The following is a 22,760-nucleotide window of genomic DNA, read 5'->3' as shown; positions in this document are numbered from 1 at the left end:
GCCTAAATAATAATACTGACACAAAATGCCAAAATAATAACACTGCCACACAATAAAAATACTATCACACAGTACATAGATACTAGTACTGTCACATATTACCCAAATAGTAATACTATCACATAATGCCTAAATAATACTACTACCAAATAGTACTTCTGGAAATATACCGCATTACAGTGCCAAAATATTAACACTGCAAGACAACAACCAAATAATAATACATCCACATAGTGCCCAAATTTCTCCATGGTGGGACACTTAAAGGATTAGATTATCTTAAATAATACTATGACAAAGTACCCAAAAATAATACTGCCACACCGTGCCTTAGTAATAATAATAATAATAATAATAATAATAATAATAATAATAATAAATAATGTTACACAGTGCCCAAACAATATTATTGCCACACAGTGCTCAGATAATAATAATTTAGCATACTATGCATTTGATAATACTACCACACAGTACCCAAATAATACTGTCACATGGTATACCATTTATAATATAACAACACAGTAACCAAATAATAATACAGACACTTAGTACCCAATTTCTAATTGAACCACACAGTGCTCAAATAATAATAATACTGCCACAGAGTCCAAAAAATATTATCGCCACACAGTGTTCAAATAAAAATGACTAAACAGCACTAATAATTCCATGCTGTAGAATAATATTTAATACTACCAAACAGTTCCCATAGAATGTTGTCCCGCAATTCAAATATAAAAAAAAAAAATACTGCTACACATTGTTGATTGAATTCTGCTATAGTGAAATACCTAAAAGTACAGTAATACACCCACGTAGTGCTTAAATAATACCACCAAACGGTGCTCATAGAATTTTGACTCACAATCCAAACAATATAAAAACACAAATACAGCCACACGTTGTTGATCGAATTATTCTATACTGCATTACCAAGAGGTATAGTAATACACCCATGTAATGTTCAAATAATACCGCCAAACAGCGCTCAAAGCATTTTGTCACACAAAACAGTAAATGTGCCACCACACATAGATTTATTCTACCATTTGGTAAAACTGATACCGCCAGACAACAGCCAAATAATGCCGCCATATAGTGCTAATGTAATAGAATGGCAGAACAATAAAGTTGAAGATTGACACCAGCAGGAGGAGAATCCTATGGTGTTAGTAATGGCCGCCTTTGGTGCTCGATCCCCAGCACCTGCGTAGGAGATGGAGATGACAAGTGCGTGATTCAGGGATTCTGTTGGAGGAAAGTTCTCTACATTTTAGGTTTTGTCCCTGAGGCGGTATTATTTATGATGTCGCCATATCTGTTACATAATAACTGTATGGTAATGGTCTCGTATGTGGGACGTGCTGACACAAGTCACGCACTGTTATGACCTGACCTCCCAAAATCTGCCATATTGAGTCATCGCGGGGTCTGCCCAGTAATACTGAAATATATGTTACCCAGCAGTGACGTCACATAGGTGGAGTGACCTTTTATATAATGGAGCAGTGTGTTAAAGGGACGGAACGCCTGATCCCCAAAACAGCGCCATTCCCTATAAGGTATGAAATGAGTGTCCCTTCTCCTTTAAACCGGAATGTCAGCATCATAGTACGGTATGTGGGGAATACCAGGGGGATGTGATGGCGGACACATCCCCAATCCCCGGGTCAGGGGACTACTCCCCCCATCATTCTTGATGAATTCCTTGCCGATTACTCAGAAGAACTTCTGTTATTGTTATCAGTCTTGAAGGATTAGCTCGGCCTTGGCACCGGACCAATGTCATATCGGCAGGAATTTAGGAAACCGCAAGATTGAAGTTTAACAAATTGGAAACAAAAAATTCTCCGGCAGAAAAATGAAAGTTGTGTGAGATGGAAAAACTTATTACCTGGAAGATTGTACTAAGGGATAGTCACGAGAGTCATGTATACGGCTATATATATCATGTAATGTGCCTCATACTGCACCATCTATAATACTACACCATAATCATACTGTACCCCCAACATAATACTACACAACCCTCACACTGTAACCCCGCCATAATACTACATAATCCTCACACTGCACCATCTATAATACTACACAACTATTCACTATGATGAAATGAGTGATGTCACAGTACAGGGATAATACACACAGTGATGTCACAGTACAGAGATAATACACACAGTGATGTCACAGTACAGGGATAATACACACAGTGATGTCACAGTACAGGGATAATACACACAGTGATGTCACAGTACAGGGATAATACACACAGTGATATCACAGTACAGGATAATACACACAGTGATGTCACAGTACAGGATAATACACACAGTGATGTCACAGTACAGAGATAATACACACAGTGATGTCACAGTACAGGGATAATACACACAGTGATGTCACAGTACAGAGATAATACACACAGTGATGTCACAGTACAGAGATAATACACACAGTGATGTCACAGTACAGGGATAATACACACAGTGATGTCACAGTACAGGATAATACACACAGTGATGTCACAGTACAGGGATAATACACACAGTGATGTCACAGTACAGAGATAATACACACAGTGATGTCACAGTACAGGATAATACACACAGTGATGTCACAGTACAGGATAATACACACAGTGATGTCACAGTACAGGATAATACACACAGTGATGTCACAGTACAGGGATAATACACAGTGATGACACAGTACAGAGATAATACACACAGTGATGTCACAATACAGGATAATACACACAGTGATGTCACAGTACAGAGATAATACACACAGTGATGTCACAGTACAGAGATAATACACACAGTGATGTCACAGTACAGAGATAATACACACAGTGATGTCACAGTACAGGATAATACACACAGTGATGTCACAGTACAGAGATAATACACACAGTGATGTCACAGTACAGAGATAATACACACAGTGATGTCACAGTACAGGATAATACACACAGTGATGTCACAGTACAGGGATAATACACACAGTGATGTCACAGTACAGAGATAATACACACAGTGATGTCACAGTACAGGATAATACACACAGTGATGTCACAGTACAGGATAATACACACAGTGATGTCACAGTACAGGGATAATACACACAGTGATGTCACAGTACAGAGATAATACACACAGTGATGTCACAGTACAGGGATAATACACACAGTGATGTCACAGTACAGGATAATACACACAGTGATGTCACAGTACAGGGATAATACACACAGTGATGTCACAGTACAGGGATAATACACACAGTGATGTCACAGTACAGGATAATACACACAGTGATGTCACAGTACAGGGATAATACACACAGTGATGTCACAGTACAGAGATAATACACACAGTGATGTCACAGTACAGGATAATACACACAGTGATGTCACAGTACAGGATAATACACACAGTGATGTCACAGTACAGGATAATACACACAGTGATGTCACAGTACAGGGATAATACACACAGTGATGTCACAGTACAGAGATAATACACACAGTGATGTCACAGTACAGGGATAATACACACAGTGATGTCACAGTACAGAGATAATACACACAGTGATGTCACAGTACAGAGATAATACACACAGTGATGTCACAGTACAGGGATAATACACACAGTGATGTCACAGTACAGGGATAATACACACAGTGATGTCACAGTACAGAGATAATACACACAGTGATGTCACAATACAGGGATAACGAACACCAAAAAGTCATTATGTAAGTGTTATGACCTCACAATATATGAAAAATGATGTCACTACACAAGTGTAAGCTTGCAGTGTCCACAGTGATGCATGAGAGTCACGTATACAGTCACGCTTACAGTCACATCTGGCGGTATTACATTGTGGTCTATTTGGGGTCTGCACACAGTTTTCGCTATCAGAGAGTTTTGGGTGTGGGGTCTTCTCTGGCCTATGTATAATGCTATAACCTGCCTTGTTGTTACCCTCCTCTCCATATACTCCATATACTCCATATACTCCATATACTATACAGCCCCGATCCCACCACAGGGCCTGTTCTGCCTTTTGAGCCCTGGTTGCTAGGGAGGAGCTGCTTAGCAACCCCATATGACAGGCTGCTTTAGTAAGCAGATTTTTCTAATAATACAGATTTGGGTGACCGTGTCCCCGTCTCAGGCCCCTCTGTATCTCCTCAGCTAGTCATCCCCCATCACGGCACCATTAACCTTCCCCCCGTATTAGTCATGTGTCAGCCCCCTCCCCACCATGCGCCCCATTACTTTCTCTTTCTGCTTCCTTCTTCCTGGGGTCTTTGGGGAATGCTGGGAAATGTCTGATTTTTTTTTACTTAAGAATTAAGAAAATGTCATTAGGATTTGGTAATCCCGTCGGCCGCTGGGGAGATGTCATGGCGGTCACCCACGCTGGGCTGACGTTGCCTCATTGTGTGGGAGGAAATGGGGTAAGAAGGGAGAGGCCTGACTAAAGGGGAGCGAGGTCGCACTCCAAAGAGCCAAAAATAACTCGCCGGGCGGAAACGCGCGGGGATTCTCCCATTATATTTCTGTATTCAGTTTCCTCAATATGACCTTGTAGGGTCTGCAGATCTGTGGGATATTGTATATGGGAATACGGCTGAGGAGATGGCCTACAGATGTGCGCCCGTATCAGGCAGCCCCATGTAACGGGTATATAGCTATATGACGGACATCTGTTAAATTCACACCTGCCGACCCTGACAATGTATGAGAAAGGGGAGACATGGCGCTCCGAAACCGCCAAATCACCCCAGTCCTCTACAGACACCCTATGTCGACCCAGGACAGACCAGAATTGCTTCCGAAAATTTAGGACAAATTTAGTTGACCCTGCTATTTATAGGGGGCGCTCTAATGACACTTAAATGCGTCGGCCCACTGGAATCATCATAGATCAAACAGGATGGGTGATAAATTTGTGACCCCACTGATATCAACAATGGGGGTCCCATGTCCCCGCTTCACTGTAGCATTGGTCACACATTCACCATCCGAAGTCTATGGGGCAGTTTTCAACGTTGCAAATTTTTGGATGCAAAAAAAAAAAAAAAAATGAAAAAAAAAAAAAAATTGCTCAAAAATTGGGTTTTTGCGCCGCCCCCGTCACTTTTAAGAAATGGGGGCGAGGTGACGGCACGCAGAGGGCGGGTTTATTATCATTCACGCCAGAAAGCTGGTATATAGGCTGCTGGAAAGCGACGCACATGACCTGGCGGAGGGTGTTCCTCGATATATATATATATATATATATATGAGACATACCCTCTGCCGGCAATGGGGTTATGAAGACTGGGACCCTAATTTTTGGGTCATCATTAAAGGGGTTTACCAGGCTCAATAAGTAATGACCCATCTTTAAGGAGAGGAGGTCTGACACCTAGGACCCCCACCGATCAGCTGATTTGTTCACCACTTACCAAGCATAGCGCCACACATTGTGTAGTGGCTGTACTTGGTATTGCAGCTTGGCCCATTCACTCATTTCAGGATAAGCCATGTGACTGATGGACGTGACATTCTTTGACCCCATGAAGGGGTCCCGAGTGTCAGACCCCGACTGATCTGCAATGCTGAGGATGGTTCACCAGCTAATAAATTATATAAAAAAGCCCCTTTAATAGCAGACTAATCCCTTTAATAACAATCTGATCACTCCCATAAATTACGATGTGTAGATCTGTGATTTCTCACCAGTATAGTACCAAGCATAGTAGCAACCGGTCTGTCTCAGACTACCATGATCTGAGGGGAGCAAGGGCACTCGCACGAAGTGAAACCTAAGTATCCGAGTCACTATGGCGGCCATGTTTGCCACGGCGGCCATGTTGGATTCCACCCAATCTAAGTGGTTGCCTAGATTGTCACCACTGACCGTATACACGAAGCGAGGACTATTCTACGCCTGCGGCGTGGGGGCTGTTTATTCGAGGACAACACCAGGGAACCATTACCCATTTACAATAACATGTTGTTGTTTTAAGGAAACAGGGGGAAGACATTAATAAGCGCAAAGAATTTGTGGGGGGGGGGGGGGGAGGGGGGTCTGTTCCGCATTAAGACCCAGCGGACGCACTGCCCCGAGCGACAAACATCCCTAATGAATGAGTAGTAGCGCGGGGGAAACCATTATTATAATCATAGGCTGTAATGGGATTGCCCTCTTAACCCTTTACACTCCCAGGGGGCCCCCATGTAGTCCGACACTTCACAGAGGCGCTGTAGGTAGTCACCGCCATGGCTCACACCCTGAATTAACCCTAACACTGCCAACCCGCTTTGGACGCATTAGACCGCATGGACCAAATTAGTAAAAGTTTTTGAAACTTTTTTTGCACCAGTTTCTAATTTTTAAAAAAAAAAAAAAAATTGAAAATTGAAAACAAAAATTTATGGGACAATTTTCAACGTTACTCTGTAGAGATCATGGAGGCGAAAAATAAAGAGAGTGACGATAATGATTACGGTATATTACGGATGGCAAAGTGCGCTGCTCCCCCTAGTGGCCGGTAACCAAAAAATTCCAAAAATTTACAAAATCTCCCCAGTTGTCGGGATAGTCATTAGATCTCTGCGTCCAGTCACTCCCAGAACTAATTCGGATGTTATTCAGGTCCTGCCCCCCTCTATCTAAAGGGACCTCGCGCCTTGTATGCTCGCCTGAACCGAATAGATAAGTGATGAGTGCAGAGATCAGGAGTCAGGCAGGGTATACAGCGATCTGATATACTGTCCATGACCCATGTGTTCATCGGGCATATGACCATGGTGCAAGCAAATGAATGGGGCTGAGCTGCAATACCAAGCACAGCCACTATTTAATATACGGCGCTGTGCTTGGTAAGTAATGAAGAGGCCTGGATAAAGATAGGCCTGAGCGCCCCCTAGTGGTGACTATATATACTATAAGGATGTATCAAGGTTAGAGGGCCACTTTATGGTTCTTTACATTCTGGGTTCACATCGTAATCCTGTGGAATGGCCCTCGCTCTGCCCGGGCTGAGTGTTTATGTGCCGAGCGGCAGGGAGCCAGCAGCCCAGCACTTGCCAAAACTATTTCCCCTCTGGACTGTACACTGTGTGCCGAGCACCCGCCCTCAGTGTGACTTCCTCGCTCACAATGGCGGGTGCAGATGTCGTCCATCCCGCCACACAGCACAACACCTGGCGGCATAATGTGTTATGTCTGCCCTCCCCCCGCCTTCTCACGGCTGGTTTATTGCAATTGTAGTCAGGTAGTCAGGGGGCAGCACCGTGCAAGGAAAACCTAACACAGATCTTTCTTGTTTCCTGATAGTTTGTTACAATGTATCAGAGAAATACAAAATTAGGTCACAGGAGATTCAGACAACTGTTACATCCTGTATTATACTCCAGAGCTGCGCTCACTATTCTGCTGGTACAGTCACTGTGTACATACATTACATTACTTATCCTGTATTATACTCCAGAGCTGCGCTCACTATTCTGCTGGTGCAGTCACTGTGTACATACATTACATTACTTATCCTGTATTATACTCCAGAGCTGCGCTCACTATTCTGCTGGTACAGTCACTGCGTACATACATTACATTACTTATCCTGTATTATACTCCAGAGCTGTGCTCACTGTTCTGCTGGTGCAGTCACTGTATACATACATTACATTACTTATCCTGTATTATACCCCAGAGCTGCGCTCACTATTCTGCTGGTGCAGTCACTGTGTACATACATTACATTGCTTATCCTGTATTATACTCCAGAGCTGCGCTCACTATTCTGCTGGTACAGTCACTGTGTACATACATTACATTACTTATCCTGTATTATACCCCAGAGCTGCGCTCACTATTCTGCTGGTACAGTCACTGTGTACATACATTACTTATCCTGTATTATACTCCAGAGCTGCGCTCACTATTCTGCTGGTGCAGTCACTGTGTACATACATTACATTACTTATCCTGTATTATACTCCAGAGCTGCGCTCACTATTCTGCTGGTACAGTCACTGTGTACATACATTACATTACTTATCCTGTATTATACTCCAGAGCTGCGCTCACTATTCTGCTGGTACAGTCACTGTGTGCATACATTACATTACTTATCCTGTATTATACTCCAGAGCTGTGCTCACTATTCTGCTGGTGCAGTCACTGTGTACATACATTACATTACTTATCCTGTATTATACTCCAGAGCTGCGCTCACTATTCTGCTGGTGCAGTCACTGTGTACATACATTACATTACTTATCCTGTATTATACCCCAGAGCTGCGCTCACTATTCTGCTGGTACAGTCACTGTGTACATACATTACTTATCCTGTATTATACTCCAGAGCTGCGCTCACTATTCTGCTGGTACAGTCACTGTGTACATACATTACTTATCCTGTATTATACCCCAGAGCTGCGCTCACTATTCTGCTGGTACAGTCACTGTGTACATACATTACTTATCCTGTATTATACTCCAGAGCTGCGCTCACTATTCTGCTGGTGCAGTCACTGTGTACATACATTACTTATCCTGTATTATACTCCAGAGCTGCGCTCACTATTCTGCTGGTACAGTCACTGTGTACATACATTACTTATCCTGTATTATACTCCAGAGCTGCACTCACTATTCTGCTGGTACAGTCACTGTGTACATACATTACATTACTTATCCTGTATTATACTCCAGAGCTGTGCTCACTATTCTGCTGGTGCAGTCACTGTGTACATACATTACATTACTTATCCTGTATTATACTCCAGAGCTGCGCTCACTATTCTGCTGGTGCAGTCACTGTGTACATACATTACATTACTTATCCTGTATTATACCCCAGAGCTGCGCTCACTATTCTGCTGGTACAGTCACTGTGTACATACATTACTTATCCTGTATTATACTCCAGAGCTGCGCTCACTATTCTGCTGGTACAGTCACTGTGTACATACATTACTTATCCTGTATTATACCCCAGAGCTGCGCTCACTATTCTGCTGGTACAGTCACTGTGTACATACATTACTTATCCTGTATTATACTCCAGAGCTGCGCTCACTATTCTGCTGGTGCAGTCACTGTGTACATACATTACTTATCCTGTATTATACTCCAGAGCTGCGCTCACTATTCTGCTGGTACAGTCACTGTGTACATACATTACTTATCCTGTATTATACTCCAGAGCTGCGCTCACTATTCTGCTGGTACAGTCACTGTGTACATACATTACTTATCCTGTATTATACCCCAGAGCTGCGCTCACTATTCTGCTGGTGCAGTCACTGTGTACATACATTACATTACTTATCCTGTATTATACTCCAGAGCTGCGCTCACTATTCTGCTGGTGCAGTCACTGTGTACATACATTACATTACTTATCCTGTATTATACTCCAGAGCTGCGCTCACTATTCTGCTGTTGGAGAATAATACAGATGTAGCAGTGCTGACTTTGTCACTTTGTGGACTAGTAGCTCAGTACAGAACACATGACTGATATCAGTCTGACTTTTGCCCAGTCACTACCTCAGCTCTGCTATATCAGTTTTGGTTACACACTTGCACAGCTCCTATACCTGGCGGTGACACTGAGCACTACTCTATACCTTGTGCTTATATGTAGCAGAGACGAATCCGACATTGAACTGATTCATTGTCCTCTAAAATATGCCACTATATTACAGTGATTTATATCTGTACCTGTAGTCCTATGATACACTGTACCAACACCCTCACCTCTGCTATACTGACACCCTCACCTCTGCTATACTGACACCCTCACCTCTGCTATACTGACACCCTCACCTCTGCTCCATCTCTACAGAGCGCTATTATAGTATTTAGCTTCGGCTCTTGGCTTTTCTCCCATATTTGCCAGAGACGCTTTAATTTAGAAAATTCTCACGTCGTCTCTGTGCAAACATACAGATGTAGCAGAGCTTACAGAGTTATTTACTCCAGGATAACACACCCTGTGCACGATAAACCTCTCAGTTAAAGTAACATCTGCAGTCCTATGTAAAACCACAACCTATAGGAGGCGAGCGTGACGACAAACTCAACTCTGCTACATTTCACATGATCTAGTGCGGAGCATCATACAATGTAATCCCGTATAACAAACTCAGCTCTGCTACATCCGTATGGAGTAGTATTGTAATATTTTTGCTTCTTTTTAGCCCACGGTGCAATAGAGCACAGTAGGTTTATTTTTAGTCTTATCGAAAACCGCCCGCAATCCAATTGTGCCAAATAACAAACTCAGCTCTGCTACATCCATCTGGTATATACCGTAATACCTTTATTTTTAATGCACGGTGCAATCTAACACTGTAGGTTTATCGAATGCACCAAAATAATGACTTGTGCCAAATGACAAACTCAGCTTTGCTACACCCCTAGTAATATTTTGCATGGCGCGGGGTGGCTGGCGCAGTTCCCCGGCCTGGCAGCAGGGCTGTTGTTGTGAACTTGAGCAGCTCTGCTTTAGTCATCACACATCCCCTAAGAGCCCCATCCAGAGGTGCAGGAACATTCCCTTATCCCCTAGAAGGAAACATAAGAGGAACTGAGCGAAGCCTCGCCCCCCATCGCCTGGACAGCTCGCAGGGACAGCGCCATTGGCCTGGGCTCCAGGGGCAGGGGCAGAGGAGGGGACAGCAGGCACACACACTGCCACATATAAACCTGCAGTCAGCAGGCGGGCAGCTCAGTGGTACCAGGTTATAGCAGTGCTGACAGTGCTCACACTCCTGCCGGCTGCACAATGTCTGTCATCGCCAATCTCATCCTCCTGACGCTAGCCCTGGTTATTGGGGACTTCCTATACTCCGTGGACGGCTGCACTTGCGCCCCCAGTCACCCCCAGGATGCTTTCTGCAACTCTGACATAGGTAAGTGCCAGGCGTTTAGTATACTTAATACCCGGAGGTGCCAGGCTGGATGATGGGGGTATAGCGGCATGCTCAAAATTGGGGGCAACACTTCTAGGCGGTATAGTTACACTATGCTTTATATCGCTGTTGTCCTCTGGTATCAGCCAGGTCAGGCTAGGGTGCAGTGGGATGACTGTGAGAACTCCCCAAATCTCCCTGCCCCCCCATGATCCCTACTTCATCTGATATCAGCCGCCCCTCTTATTACACTCCTGCACTATTATAAGCTGAAGTTGGGGGTTACCGGCCCTTTAATAGTATACGGTGACTGGCTCTCTAGTAGTATACAATGACTGGCTTTTTAGTAGTATACAGTGACTGGTTCTTTAGTAGTATACGGTGACTGGCTCTTTAGTAGTATACGGTGACTGGCTCTCTAGTAGTATACGGTGACTGGCTCTTTAGTAGTATACAGTGACTGGCTCTTTAGTAGTATACAGTGACTGGCTCTTTAGTAGTATACGGTGACTGGCTCTTTAGTAGTATACAGTGACTGGCTCTCTAGTAGTATACGGTGACTGGCTCTCTAGTAGTATACAGTGACTGGCTCTCTAGTAGTATACAGTGACTGGCTCTCTAGTAGTATACAGTGACTGGCTCTCTAGTAGTATACGGTGACTGGCTCTTTAGTAGTATACGGTGACTGGCTCTTTAGTAGTATACAGTGACTGGCTCTCTAGTAGTATACAGTGACTGGCTCTCTAGTAGTATACAGTGACTGGCTCTCTAGTAGTATACAGTGACTGGCTCTCTAGTAGTATACAGTGACTGGCTCTCTAGTAGTATACAGTGACTGGCTCTCTAGTAGTATACAGTGACTGGCTCTCTAGTAGTATACGGTGACTGGCTCTCTAGTAGTATACGGTGACTGGCTCTATAGCAGTATACGGTGACTGGCTCTATAGTAGTATACAGTGACTGGCTCTCTAGTAGTATACAGTGACTGGCTCTCTAGTAGTATACGGTGACTGGCTCTTTAGTAGTATACGGTGACTGGCTCTTTAGTAGTATACAGTGACTGGCTCTCTAGTAGTATACAGTGACTGGCTCTCTAGTAGTATACAGTGACTGGCTCTCTAGTAGTATACAGTGACTGGCTCTCTAGTAGTATACAGTGACTGGCTCTCTAGTAGTATACAGTGACTGGCTCTATAGTAGTATACAGTGACTGGCTCTCTAGTAGTATACGGTGACTGGCTCTATAGCAGTATACGGTGACTGGCTCTATAGCAGTATACGGTGACTGGCTCTATAGTAGTATACAGTGACTGGCTCTCTAGTAGTATACAGTGACTGGCTCTCTAGTAGTATACAGTGACTGGCTCTATAGCAGTATACGGTGACTGGCTCTCTAGTAGTATACAGTGACTGGCTCTCTAGTAGTATATGGTGACTGGCTCTCTAGTAGTATACAGTGACTGGCTCTCTAGTAGTATACAGTGACTGGCTCTCTAGTAGTATACAGTGACTGGCTCTATAGTAGTATACAGTGACTGGCTCTCTAGTAGTATACAGTGACTGGCTCTCTAGTAGTATACGGTAGGATGTGGAGATGCTTTTCCCGCTGTGTCTTGTACGGTGACTCTGTGGGTGTTTCTGGAGTTTTCTGCAGACTCTTGCCACAGGGAGCGCTGTTGTACTGGGCTGTGTGTCTGGGATTCTTGACATCATCCAAGTACAGCAGAGCTAAGTTTGTCGTCTTTCGGTTGGGATCATGTATTGGATGTACTTACCTGCAGTCACTTGGGTGACAACTTGTGTGTACAAATGATTATACAAAGTCAGCTCTGCTACATCTGGAAATACTTGTCTGTATGTGACCGAGTCATCACAATCTAGAGCCGAGCCATTCACTGTGCAATATCCGGCAGTCCTAGCGGTGCCCCATCAGGTAGTCATAGCGGTGCCCCATCAGGTAGTCATAGCGGTGCCCCATCAGGTAGTCATAGCGGTGCCCCATCAGGTAGTCAGAGCGGTGCCCCATCAGGTAGTCATAGCGGTGCCCCATCAGGTAGTCAGAGCGGTGCCCCATCAGGTAGTCATAGCGGTGCCCCATCAGGTAGTCATAGCGGTGCCCCATCAGGTAGTCATAGCGGTGCCCCATCAGGTAGTCATAGCGGTGCCCCATCAGGTAGTCATAGCGGTGCCCCATCAGGTAGTCATAGCGGTGCCCCATCAGGTAGTCATAGCGGTGCCCCATCAGGTAGTCATAGCGGTGCCCCATCAGGTAGTCATAGCGGTGCCCCATCAGGTAGTCAGAGCGGTGCCCCATCAGGTAGTCATAGCGGTGCCCCATCAGGTAGTCATAGCGGTGCCCCATCAGGTAGTCAGAGCGGTGCCCCATCAGGTAGTCAGAGCGGTGCCCCATCAGGTAGTCATAGCGGTGCCCCATCAGGTAGTCAGAGCGGTGCCCCATCAGGTAGTCAGAGCGGTGCCCCATCAGGTAGTCATAGCGGTGCCCCATCAGGTAGTCAGAGCGGTGCCCCATCAGGTAGTCAGAGCGGTGCCCCATCACGTAGTCATAGCGGTGCCCCATCAGGTAGTCAGAGCGGTGCCCCATCAGGTAGTCAGAGCGGTGCCCCATCAGGTAGTCATAGCGGTGCCCCATCAGGTAGTCAGAGCGGTGCCCCATCAGGTAGTCATAGCGGTGCCCCATCAGGTAGTCATAGCGGTGCCCCATCAGGTAGTCATAGCGGTGCCCCATCAGGTAGTCAGAGCGGTGCCCCATCAGGTAGTCATAGCGGTGCCCCATCAGGTAGTCATAGCGGTGCCCCATCAGGTAGTCAGAGCGGTGCCCCATCAGGTAGTCATAGCGGTGCCCCATCACGTAGTCATAGCGGTGCCCCATCAGGTAGTCATAGCGGTGCCCCATCAGGTAGTCATAGCGGTGCCCCATCAGGTAGTCATAGCGGTGCCCCATCACGTAGTCATAGCGGTGCCCCATCAGGTAGTCATAGCGGTGCCCCATCAGGTAGTCATAGCGGTGCCCCATCAGGTAGTCATAGCGGTGCCCCATCAGGTAGTCATAGCGGTGCCCCATCAGGTAGTCATAGCGGTGCCCCATCAGGTAGTCATAGCGGTGCCCCATCAGGTAGTCATAGCGGTGCCCCATCAGGTAGTCATAGCGGTGCCCCATCAGGTAGTCAGAGCGGTGCCCCATCAGGTAGTCATAGCGGTGCCCCATCAGGTAGTCATAGCGGTGCCCAGTCAGGCAAATGGACCACTAACACAATTGTGCTGCATAAAACTTGGACTTCAGTATCCGGCCTACACAGCTGCAGTATGAGGAGAACTACAAGTCCCAGCACGTCCTGCTCAGATTGCAATGCACCTTCCTTTGTATCTGGGGGATCACTTTGCACAGTGAGCTGATCTGGAGGCCACATTGATAACATTGGGGTGGTCACCCAGCTTTTCCAGACTCCTAACAGTATAGTTATACATAGATAGATAGAGAAACTGGAGGACTATCCAGGATCCCCCCCCAGGACTCTGGAAAAGCTGGATGACCACTTTTGTGGCCGTTATATTTGTTGTCACTCAGCTTTCCTAGAATCCAGAACAGTATAGTAATACACAGATATAGAGATTGGGAGGTCTGTCACGGTAACTATATACATTTGCCTCTCAGGACCCTGAAGAGCTGTGTGACCAGTCCTGTGGTAATCACTTTAGCTGTCACCCAGCTTTCCTAGAGTCCAGAATGGCACAGTTGTACCGAGCGACCTGAATGAGAGGGTCTGTTATTGCCCAATTATTCAGATTTGCCTCTCAGGTCTCTGGGAAAAGCTGGATGAGCCACCGCCTTAGCCGCAGTCATTTCTGTTGTCACCCAGCTTTCCCGGGTACAGATGAGGTCGGCTTCTCACACTCCACAAACCCTTGTAATTACCCCTCTGCGCAAATCCAAAGTATCCCACAATAAAGTATCCGAGCACAACCCGTCATTTGTCTGCAGCCGTGCGGTGCGGCGCAGGAGCGAAGGGTTAATCTAAGACGTTGCCTCCTCTGTAATCACTCGGCACTTCCTTAAGGCTTCGCCTGCGGTTTCTTCAAAACCTCTATTAAGGCCAAGTGCTGGGTGTGCGGCAGAAGCGAGATTGTGATGTCGTCAGGTGATGATGGGCGCGCTATCCCTTTAAGGGGCTCTCATTGAAATGCCCTTAATTGTGAGGCTCAATGTAAGGGGGTTGTATAGAAAAAGGTGCAAAAACTGGCGCGGCCCCTTTAACGGCATCATGTCCGCTAATAGGCTGCAGTGACCGGGCACCAGCCAAAACGGTGACCCTGCCAACCACAAGGCTAAGGGTCAGGTATGGGGACGACTGGTCACCCCAGGGATGTCCCTATGATAAACATTAAGGGCGCACGCAGTCATGGTGTGGTGGTTGTAGTCGTCGTCCCCCCTGTCATCCTATGTACGAGGCCAGCACTACGTGTTATCTTATAACTCACATGGCAGATGGTTCCCGGTCTCAGCTTCCAGCATTTTGGCTTCATCTATTTTTGGTAAGTCTGTGTGACCTCCATTCTGAGATAACTTCACATTGAAGTCACATAGGGGAGCGCAACGCAGGTCACAGCTACACGGGTGACTGACACCATCTGTCAGTGGAGTCTCCTCCAAGCGCCATGTTATACTATATGTATAGGGGGTAATCTACATAAAGAGTGGGGGGACTGTGTGCGTGTAATACTGACCCTGAAGTATATCCTGTATTATACTCCAGAGCTGCGCTCACTATTCTGCTGGTGCAGTCACTGTGTACATACATTACATTACTTATCCTGTATTATACTCCAGAGCTGCGCTCACTATTCTGCTGGTACAGTCACTGTGTACATACATTACATTACTTATCCTGTATTATACTCCAGAGCTGCGCTCACTATTCTGCTGGTGCAGTCACTGTGTACATACATTACATTACTTATCCTGTATTATACCCCAGAGCTGCGCTCACTATTCTGCTGGTACAGTCACTGTTTACATATATTACATTACTTATATCAATCCTGAGCAGAATAGTGAGCGCAGCTCTGGAGAATAATACAGGATAAGTAATGTAATGTATGTACACAGTGACTGTGCCAGCAGAATAGTGAGCGCAGCTCTGGAGTATAATACAGGATAAGTAATGTAATGTATGTACACAGTGACTGCACCAGCAGAATAGTGAGCGCAGCTCTGGAGTATAATACAGGATAAGTAATGTAATGTATGTACACAGTGACTGCACCAGCAGAATAGTGAGCGCAGCTCTGGAGTATAATACAGGATAAGTAATGTAATGTATGTACACAGTGACTGTGCCAGCAGAATAGTGAGCGCAGCTCTGGAGTATAATACAGGATAAGTAATGTAATGTATGTACACAGTGACTGTACCAGCAGAATAGTGAGCGCAGCTCTGGAGTATAATACAGGATAAGTAATGTAATGTATGTACACAGTGACTGTGCCAGCAGAATAGTGAGCGCAGCTCTGGAGTATAATACAGGATAAGTAATGTAATGTATGTACACAGTGACTGTGCCAGCAGAATAGTGAGCGCAGCTCTGGAGTATAATACAGGATAAGTAATGTAATGTATGTACACAGTGACTGCGCCAGCAGAATAGTGAGCGCAGCTCTGGAGTATAATACAGGATAAGTAATGTAATGTATGTACACAGTGACTGTGCCAGCAGAATAGTGAGCGCAGCTCTGGAGTATAATACAGGATAAGTAATGTAATGTATGTACACAGTGACTGTACCAGCAGAATAGTGAGCGCAGCTCTGGAGTATAATACAGGATAAGTAATGTAATGTATGTACACAGTGACTGTGCCAGCAGAATAGTGAGCGCAGCTCTGGAGTATAATACAGGATAAGTAATGTAATGTATGTACACAGTGACTATACCTGCAGAATAGTGAGCGCAGCTCTGGAGTATAATACAGGATAAGTAATGTAATGTATGTACACAGTGACTGTACCAGCAGAATAGTGAGCGCAGCTCTGGAGTATAATACAGGATAAGTAATGTAATGTATATACACAGTGACTGCACCAGCAGAATAGTGAGCGCAGCTCTGGAGTATAATACAGGATAAGTAATGTAATGTATGTACACAGTGACTGTACCAGCAGAATAGTGAGCGCAGCTCTGGAGTATAATACAGGATAAGTAATGTAATGTATGTACACAGTGACTGTACCAGCAGAATAGTGAGCGCAGCTCTGGAGTATAATACAGGATAAGTAATGTAATGTATGTACACAGTGACTGTACCAGCAGAATAGTGAACGCAGCTCACTATGAGTATATCTTTACGGTCCCATCCCTAGGCAGTGAGCGGCACCACGGACAGGTACATGACCAAATGGTTAAAGGACATGGTGGGTTTATTATAAATACTCGGTGGACAGCTGAGGTTTAGGCCGTGAACAGATGGAGGGGGTGACAGGTGCGCGGGCAGCCCAGGGTGGTCTCTCTATTACTGCACTTAGGGGGGTGATCAGACTGTATATCCTGGTGCTCTGTAACCGGTGACTCTCCTGTTGCTGTGAGACTATAACTCTCAGCATGCCCGGACATTTACTCGCCAGGAGTTTTAGTTTCTCCACAGGTTGCAGGGTACAGGGAAAGACCATGGAGGCCGGTACAAGTAGATGGCCAGGGTTGCTCCACGTAGTCCTGTGTGTGTTCTGCCCCTTTAAGACACTGCGAGCCCCGCTCTCTGGTGCTGAGGGTGTGTCACATTGGAAAGTTCAGGAATCAGCACAGGGCGAGAAAAGTGGGGCAAGAGAGGGCGAGAGAGTACTAAGGGGGAAAGGACAGAGGGGGTGAGATAGGCGTGATAGGGTAATGGAGGAGAGAGAGGCGTGATAGGGTAAAGGGGGCGAGATACGCGTGATAGGGTAATGGAGGAGAGATAGGTGTGATAGGGTAATGGAGGAGAGATACGCGTGATAGGGTAATGGAGGAGAGAGAGGCGTGATAGGGTAAAGGGGGCGAGATACGCGTGATAGGGTAATGGAGGAGAGATAGGTGTGATAGGGTAATGGAGGAGAGATAGGTGTGATAGGGTAATGGAGGAGAGATAGGTGTGATAGGGTAATGGAGGAAGGGGGTAACAACAACGCTGAGGGGTAACAGGGGAAAACTAGGGGGTGAGGAGAAAAAGCGGGCGTAGGGGCGAATGAGGAAAGGGCCACAGGGTGATGAATAAAAAGCAAATGGGTTATAGGCTAGAAGGAACAGAGGGGCAATATAGTGATGGACGTAACGCAGAGGGGCAAGAGGTGATGATGAGGGGTGCGTGAGGGGCATCAGGACTCCTAACCTTCCCCTGTATACCACCACACTATGTATACACATTGTCGAACTGAGGGTCCTTGGGCCCAACAGATAAAATGATTCCGGGGCCCCTTGGAGATGGGCCATAGTACCCTGTAAATGTGGGCGTCTTCTGCTGGCCCATTATTGTATTATAAGCTGGACCCCCGGAGGACCCTCTGCGACTCTGATGGGACCGCTCAGTCACTGACTATCTAATGCTCCATGTTTTTCGGCCGAGTGTTGCCCCCCATTCCCCCTTTTAGCAGCGAGTTCTGACTAATTCTCACCATTCAGGACATGGAGGCCTCGGGGACACGGTGACAGCACACCTGCCCGCCGCCGCAGCATTAGGCACTTAAGTGCTAAGACGTCTTTTTCGAACCGAGGAGGAAATCAAATCCTGTAGATGGCGGCCGGAGTTCTCACATATATAATTGGTCTGGCAGCCGGAGTAATAATTAGAGAAGCCGTCACGGCACAACGACTCCGCGGCGTGTGAAACCCATCCGGCCCCGTTCCTTGTAAGACTTATCAACTCCTTCACTAGGCTATGAAAGAAGCCGCAACTTTGTAGCTGAAAGAAGGAGGAAAATTTTTGGGAAAAAAGTTGCATAGGCTGTGTCCCAAGATGGTGGGGCCGAGATCCCGGTGAACACCTCGGTGGTGATGGGTCTGGTATCGGGGCGAGCAGCGTGGGGAAAAATGGGCAACCAACTCCTAAAAATTTTTAAGAATTTTTGAGTCGGCCAAGTCGCCATAACTTTTTGTTTGTTTTTGGGAAGGAGGCGGTGAGGTAACAACCCTCCAGCGAGGAAAGTCTGAGGCCGCTTGTTTACGTAAGACTCCGGCCGGCCGGGGCTGTGACTGAGGAACAGCCTGGCACTGAGGACTTTTTTCCCCTGACATCGCCGAGTTCCCGCAGGTTCTCTAACAAAACCCATTAACACAAAAACTCACAGAACAAAAACCTCTGTTTTGTGTCCGTTGTTGCCATCACAACAAGCTCCATAAAAGATGCTGCACCCCCCCCTCCCCCCCCCCACACACACACAAAAACATCACATTCAATAAAACAACGGCCTCCGAAGTAAGTGACTGTGTGGGCCGGGCGCTGAGCAAAGGGGGGGACAAACAGAAGGACCCGGAATGAAGGGGAAGGTCCTGCTACAGTATACCATATTACAGTACTAGAGGGTGCAGATATCACCCTCAGCCAATCAGGCATGAGAGAGGTGTCACATGACACGTCTCTACTAAACAGGAAGTAGTTTGTATGTAAGGAGTCTGTGGGCGGAGCTTTCTTCTTTTAGACCCCCGATAAGCACTTTGGGGGCCAATTTGGGGACTCAGAATGCGCACACTTGATAGGACACTTTACCGATTTCTTACGTTCAAGTAAATTTCTCCTGGTGATGGTCATCCTTAAAGCGGGTGAAAAATATGACTGATGGCTTTCAGAGAATAGTGCCACTTCTGTTCACAGGTAGAGTGTGGTATTGCCAACTGTGGCACCCTCTTAAGGGGTTGTATTAGATTAGATTAGCAGGTCTGTTCTCCTGTGCTCAATATCACCCTGTGAATCCCAACCAATCTGATATTGACGACCTGCCCTAAAGAGAAATCATCACTCATCAGTATCTACATTCCAGAAAACCCCCTGAATGTTCACAGATTACATTACTGATTGTGTACTGACCCTGAGTTACCTCCAGAGCTGCGCTCATATACATTACATTACTTATCCTGTACTGATCCTGAGTTACATCCTGTCTTATACTCCAGAGCTGTGCTCACTATTCTGCTGGTGCAGTCACTGTGTACATACATTACATTACTTATCCTGTACTGATCCTGAGTTACATCCTGTCTTATACTCCAGAGCTGCGCTCACTATTCTGCTGGAGCAGTCACTGTGTACATACATTACATTACTTATCCTGTAGTATACTCCAGAGCTGCGCTCACTATTCTGCTGGTACAGTCACTGTGTACATACATTACATTACTTATCCTGTAGTATACTCCAGAGCTGCGCTCACTATTCTGCTGGTGCAGTCACTGTGTACATACATTACATTACTTATCCTGTATTATACTCCAGAGCTGCGCTCACTATTCTGCTGGTGCAGTCACTGTGTACATACATTACATTACTTATCCTGTATTATACCCCAGAGCTGCGCTCACTGTTCTGCTGGTGCAGTCACTGTGTACATACATTACATTACTTATCCTGTATTATACTCCAGAGCTGCGCTCACTATTCTGCTGGTGCAGTCACTGTGTACATACATTACATTACTTATCCTGTATTATACTCCAGAGCTGCGCTCACTATTCTGCTCCTTTGATCTCAGCTTCCTCTAGTTAGGAGTGGGACTAATCATGGAATTTTTAGGTTTTAGAGTTTTCCTTTAAATTCCAGACCTTTGTTACTCCTTAGAGAAGTCACTGGGGCAGAGATAACGTGTCAGGGCCTCGGTTGTCAGATCTTGGTCCTGGAAGGTTGGGTTGAACATGTTATAGTGAAAGAGAAGGGGCGTCCATTGTGTAGGGTGATGTATGCGCGTGTGACCTCAGGAAGTGGGTGAATGGCACAAGTGCAATTGTTCACCTCCTGTCACGCCCTTTACTCAGCTGTATGGGCGTTGCGGGCGTCATTAATCATGTGGAGGGGATAAGACCACCAATGTATATGTCAACCACCAGGGTGTGCCCGGCTCTCCACACAAAGCCTGAGCGACCTTATCAGATAGAGAGGTGACCCTGAAGGCTCAGAATAATCCAGAAGAAGATGGAGGTCTGATGTCATCTCATTACTCCAGGATTTACCTGCCACCCAGCTTTCCCTCACCCCTGCATTGTAAACCAGTCTACTACAGTATATTGGTATAGATTGTGGTCTTAATTTCCAGAACTGGTAAATCAGCAGATATAGTCAGTGACTAAGGATGGCACAACACCGAAACTGTCATTGATAGGCACCGATACCAGGAAATGTTCTGGAATATTGGAGAGTACAGCACAGAGCCAGAGATAATGTAACTCATAAGGCACTGAACAAGCAGAATAGTGAGCGCAGCTCTGGAGTATAATACAGGATAAGTAATGTAATGTATGTACACAGTGACTGTACCAGCAGAATAGTGAGTGCAGCTCTGGAGTATAATACAGGATAAGTAATGTAATGTATGTACACAGTGACTGTACCAGCAGAATAGTGAGCGCAGCTCTGGAGTATAATACAGGATAAGTAATGTAATGTATGTACACAGTGACTGCACCAGCAGAATAGTGAGTGCAGCTCTGGAGTATAATACAGGATAAGTAATGTAATGTATGTACACAGTGACTGCACCAGCAGAATAGTGAGCGCAGCTCTGGAGTATAATACAGGATAAGTAATGTAATGTATGTACACAGTGACTGTACCAGCAGAATAGTGAGTGCAGCTCTGGAGTATAATACAGGATAAGTAATGTAATGTATGTACACAGTGACTGTACCAGCTGAATAGTGAGCGCAGCTCTGGAGTATAATACAGGATAAGTAATGTAATGTATGTACACAGTGACTGCACCAGCAGAATAGTGAGCGCAGCTCTGGAGTATAATACAGGATAAGTAATGTAATGTATGTACACAGTGACTGTACCAGCAGAATAGTGAGCGCAGCTCTGGAGTATAATACAGGATAAGTAATGTAATGTATGTACACAGTGACTGTACCAGCAGAATAGTGAGCGCAGCTCTGCAGTATAATACAGGATGTAACTCAGTGCTCAGTACATAGCAGTGGACTATCAGTAGGTTGTTGACTCCTGTCACTGAGGCGCCTGTCCTTATGAGCTTGCAGTCTAGGACACATATTATAGAACAATGAGGACACGGTTATATCAGTGTCACAGGTTTTCAGTCTTGAGAAGTTCTTCTTCTGCTTTTGCCACCAAAAATGAATAAAATGCTAGGATTCGGGAATGCGGAGAGTCTTACTTAAGGTCTTAGTGTGGAATGTAGAATACCAGCTATGTGAGTCAGCTCGGAATCTACTTAAAGCAGGAATTCTGTCCCCAGGGGAGTCTTAAAGAGGCTTGTCACTGGAAGCTGTGTGCTTAACCTCCGCTAAGGGTCACTTTAAGACCTCCTGCATACCTAGCACCCTGTCCTTCCATTTGGCCCAAGTTCAAGTGCCTTTTATTAACCCCTTTTCCTATAACCATGTAGACCCTGTTTTATATGCTCACTGTATGGCACTGTTGTGACGATGCAATATGGCAGTATTATTTGGACCTGTACGACACTTTTAGGAAAGTCCAGCTGTCTTATTTAGTGCCGTATGTCATGAAAGTACAATCTGGCAGTATTATTTAGCACGGTCTGTGCATGCACTCTGTACATCGCCATATTGTACATTTATGTCACGAATCCACAATGTGGTGGTATTATTTTGGCTATATATGTCAATGT

At 45.7% G+C, this 22,760-nt stretch overlaps 2 protein-coding genes across 2 annotated transcripts in view; one reads left to right on the top strand and one right to left on the bottom strand.

Annotated features, from left to right (window-relative positions):
• SYN3 (synapsin III) overlaps nucleotides 1-22,760 on the bottom strand; it is a 159,761-nt gene that overhangs the window by 43,600 nt on the left and 93,401 nt on the right. The gene's annotated exons all lie outside the window — the stretch shown is intronic.
• TIMP3 (TIMP metallopeptidase inhibitor 3) overlaps nucleotides 10,673-22,760 on the top strand; it is a 32,046-nt gene continuing 19,958 nt past the window's right edge. Inside the window, exon 1 of the mRNA XM_075275258.1 lies at nucleotides 10,673-10,926. Coding sequence (XP_075131359.1) covers nucleotides 10,800-10,926 — 127 coding nt within the window. The 5' untranslated portion in view covers nucleotides 10,673-10,799. The remainder of the gene's footprint in view (nucleotides 10,927-22,760) is intronic.

Source organism: Leptodactylus fuscus, chromosome 5 (genome assembly GCF_031893055.1).
Source record: "Leptodactylus fuscus isolate aLepFus1 chromosome 5, aLepFus1.hap2, whole genome shotgun sequence".
NCBI lineage: Eukaryota > Metazoa > Chordata > Amphibia > Anura > Leptodactylidae > Leptodactylus > Leptodactylus fuscus.
The sequence above is the reverse complement of the archived record's forward strand: the minus strand, read 5'-3'. Positions and strand labels throughout refer to the sequence as shown.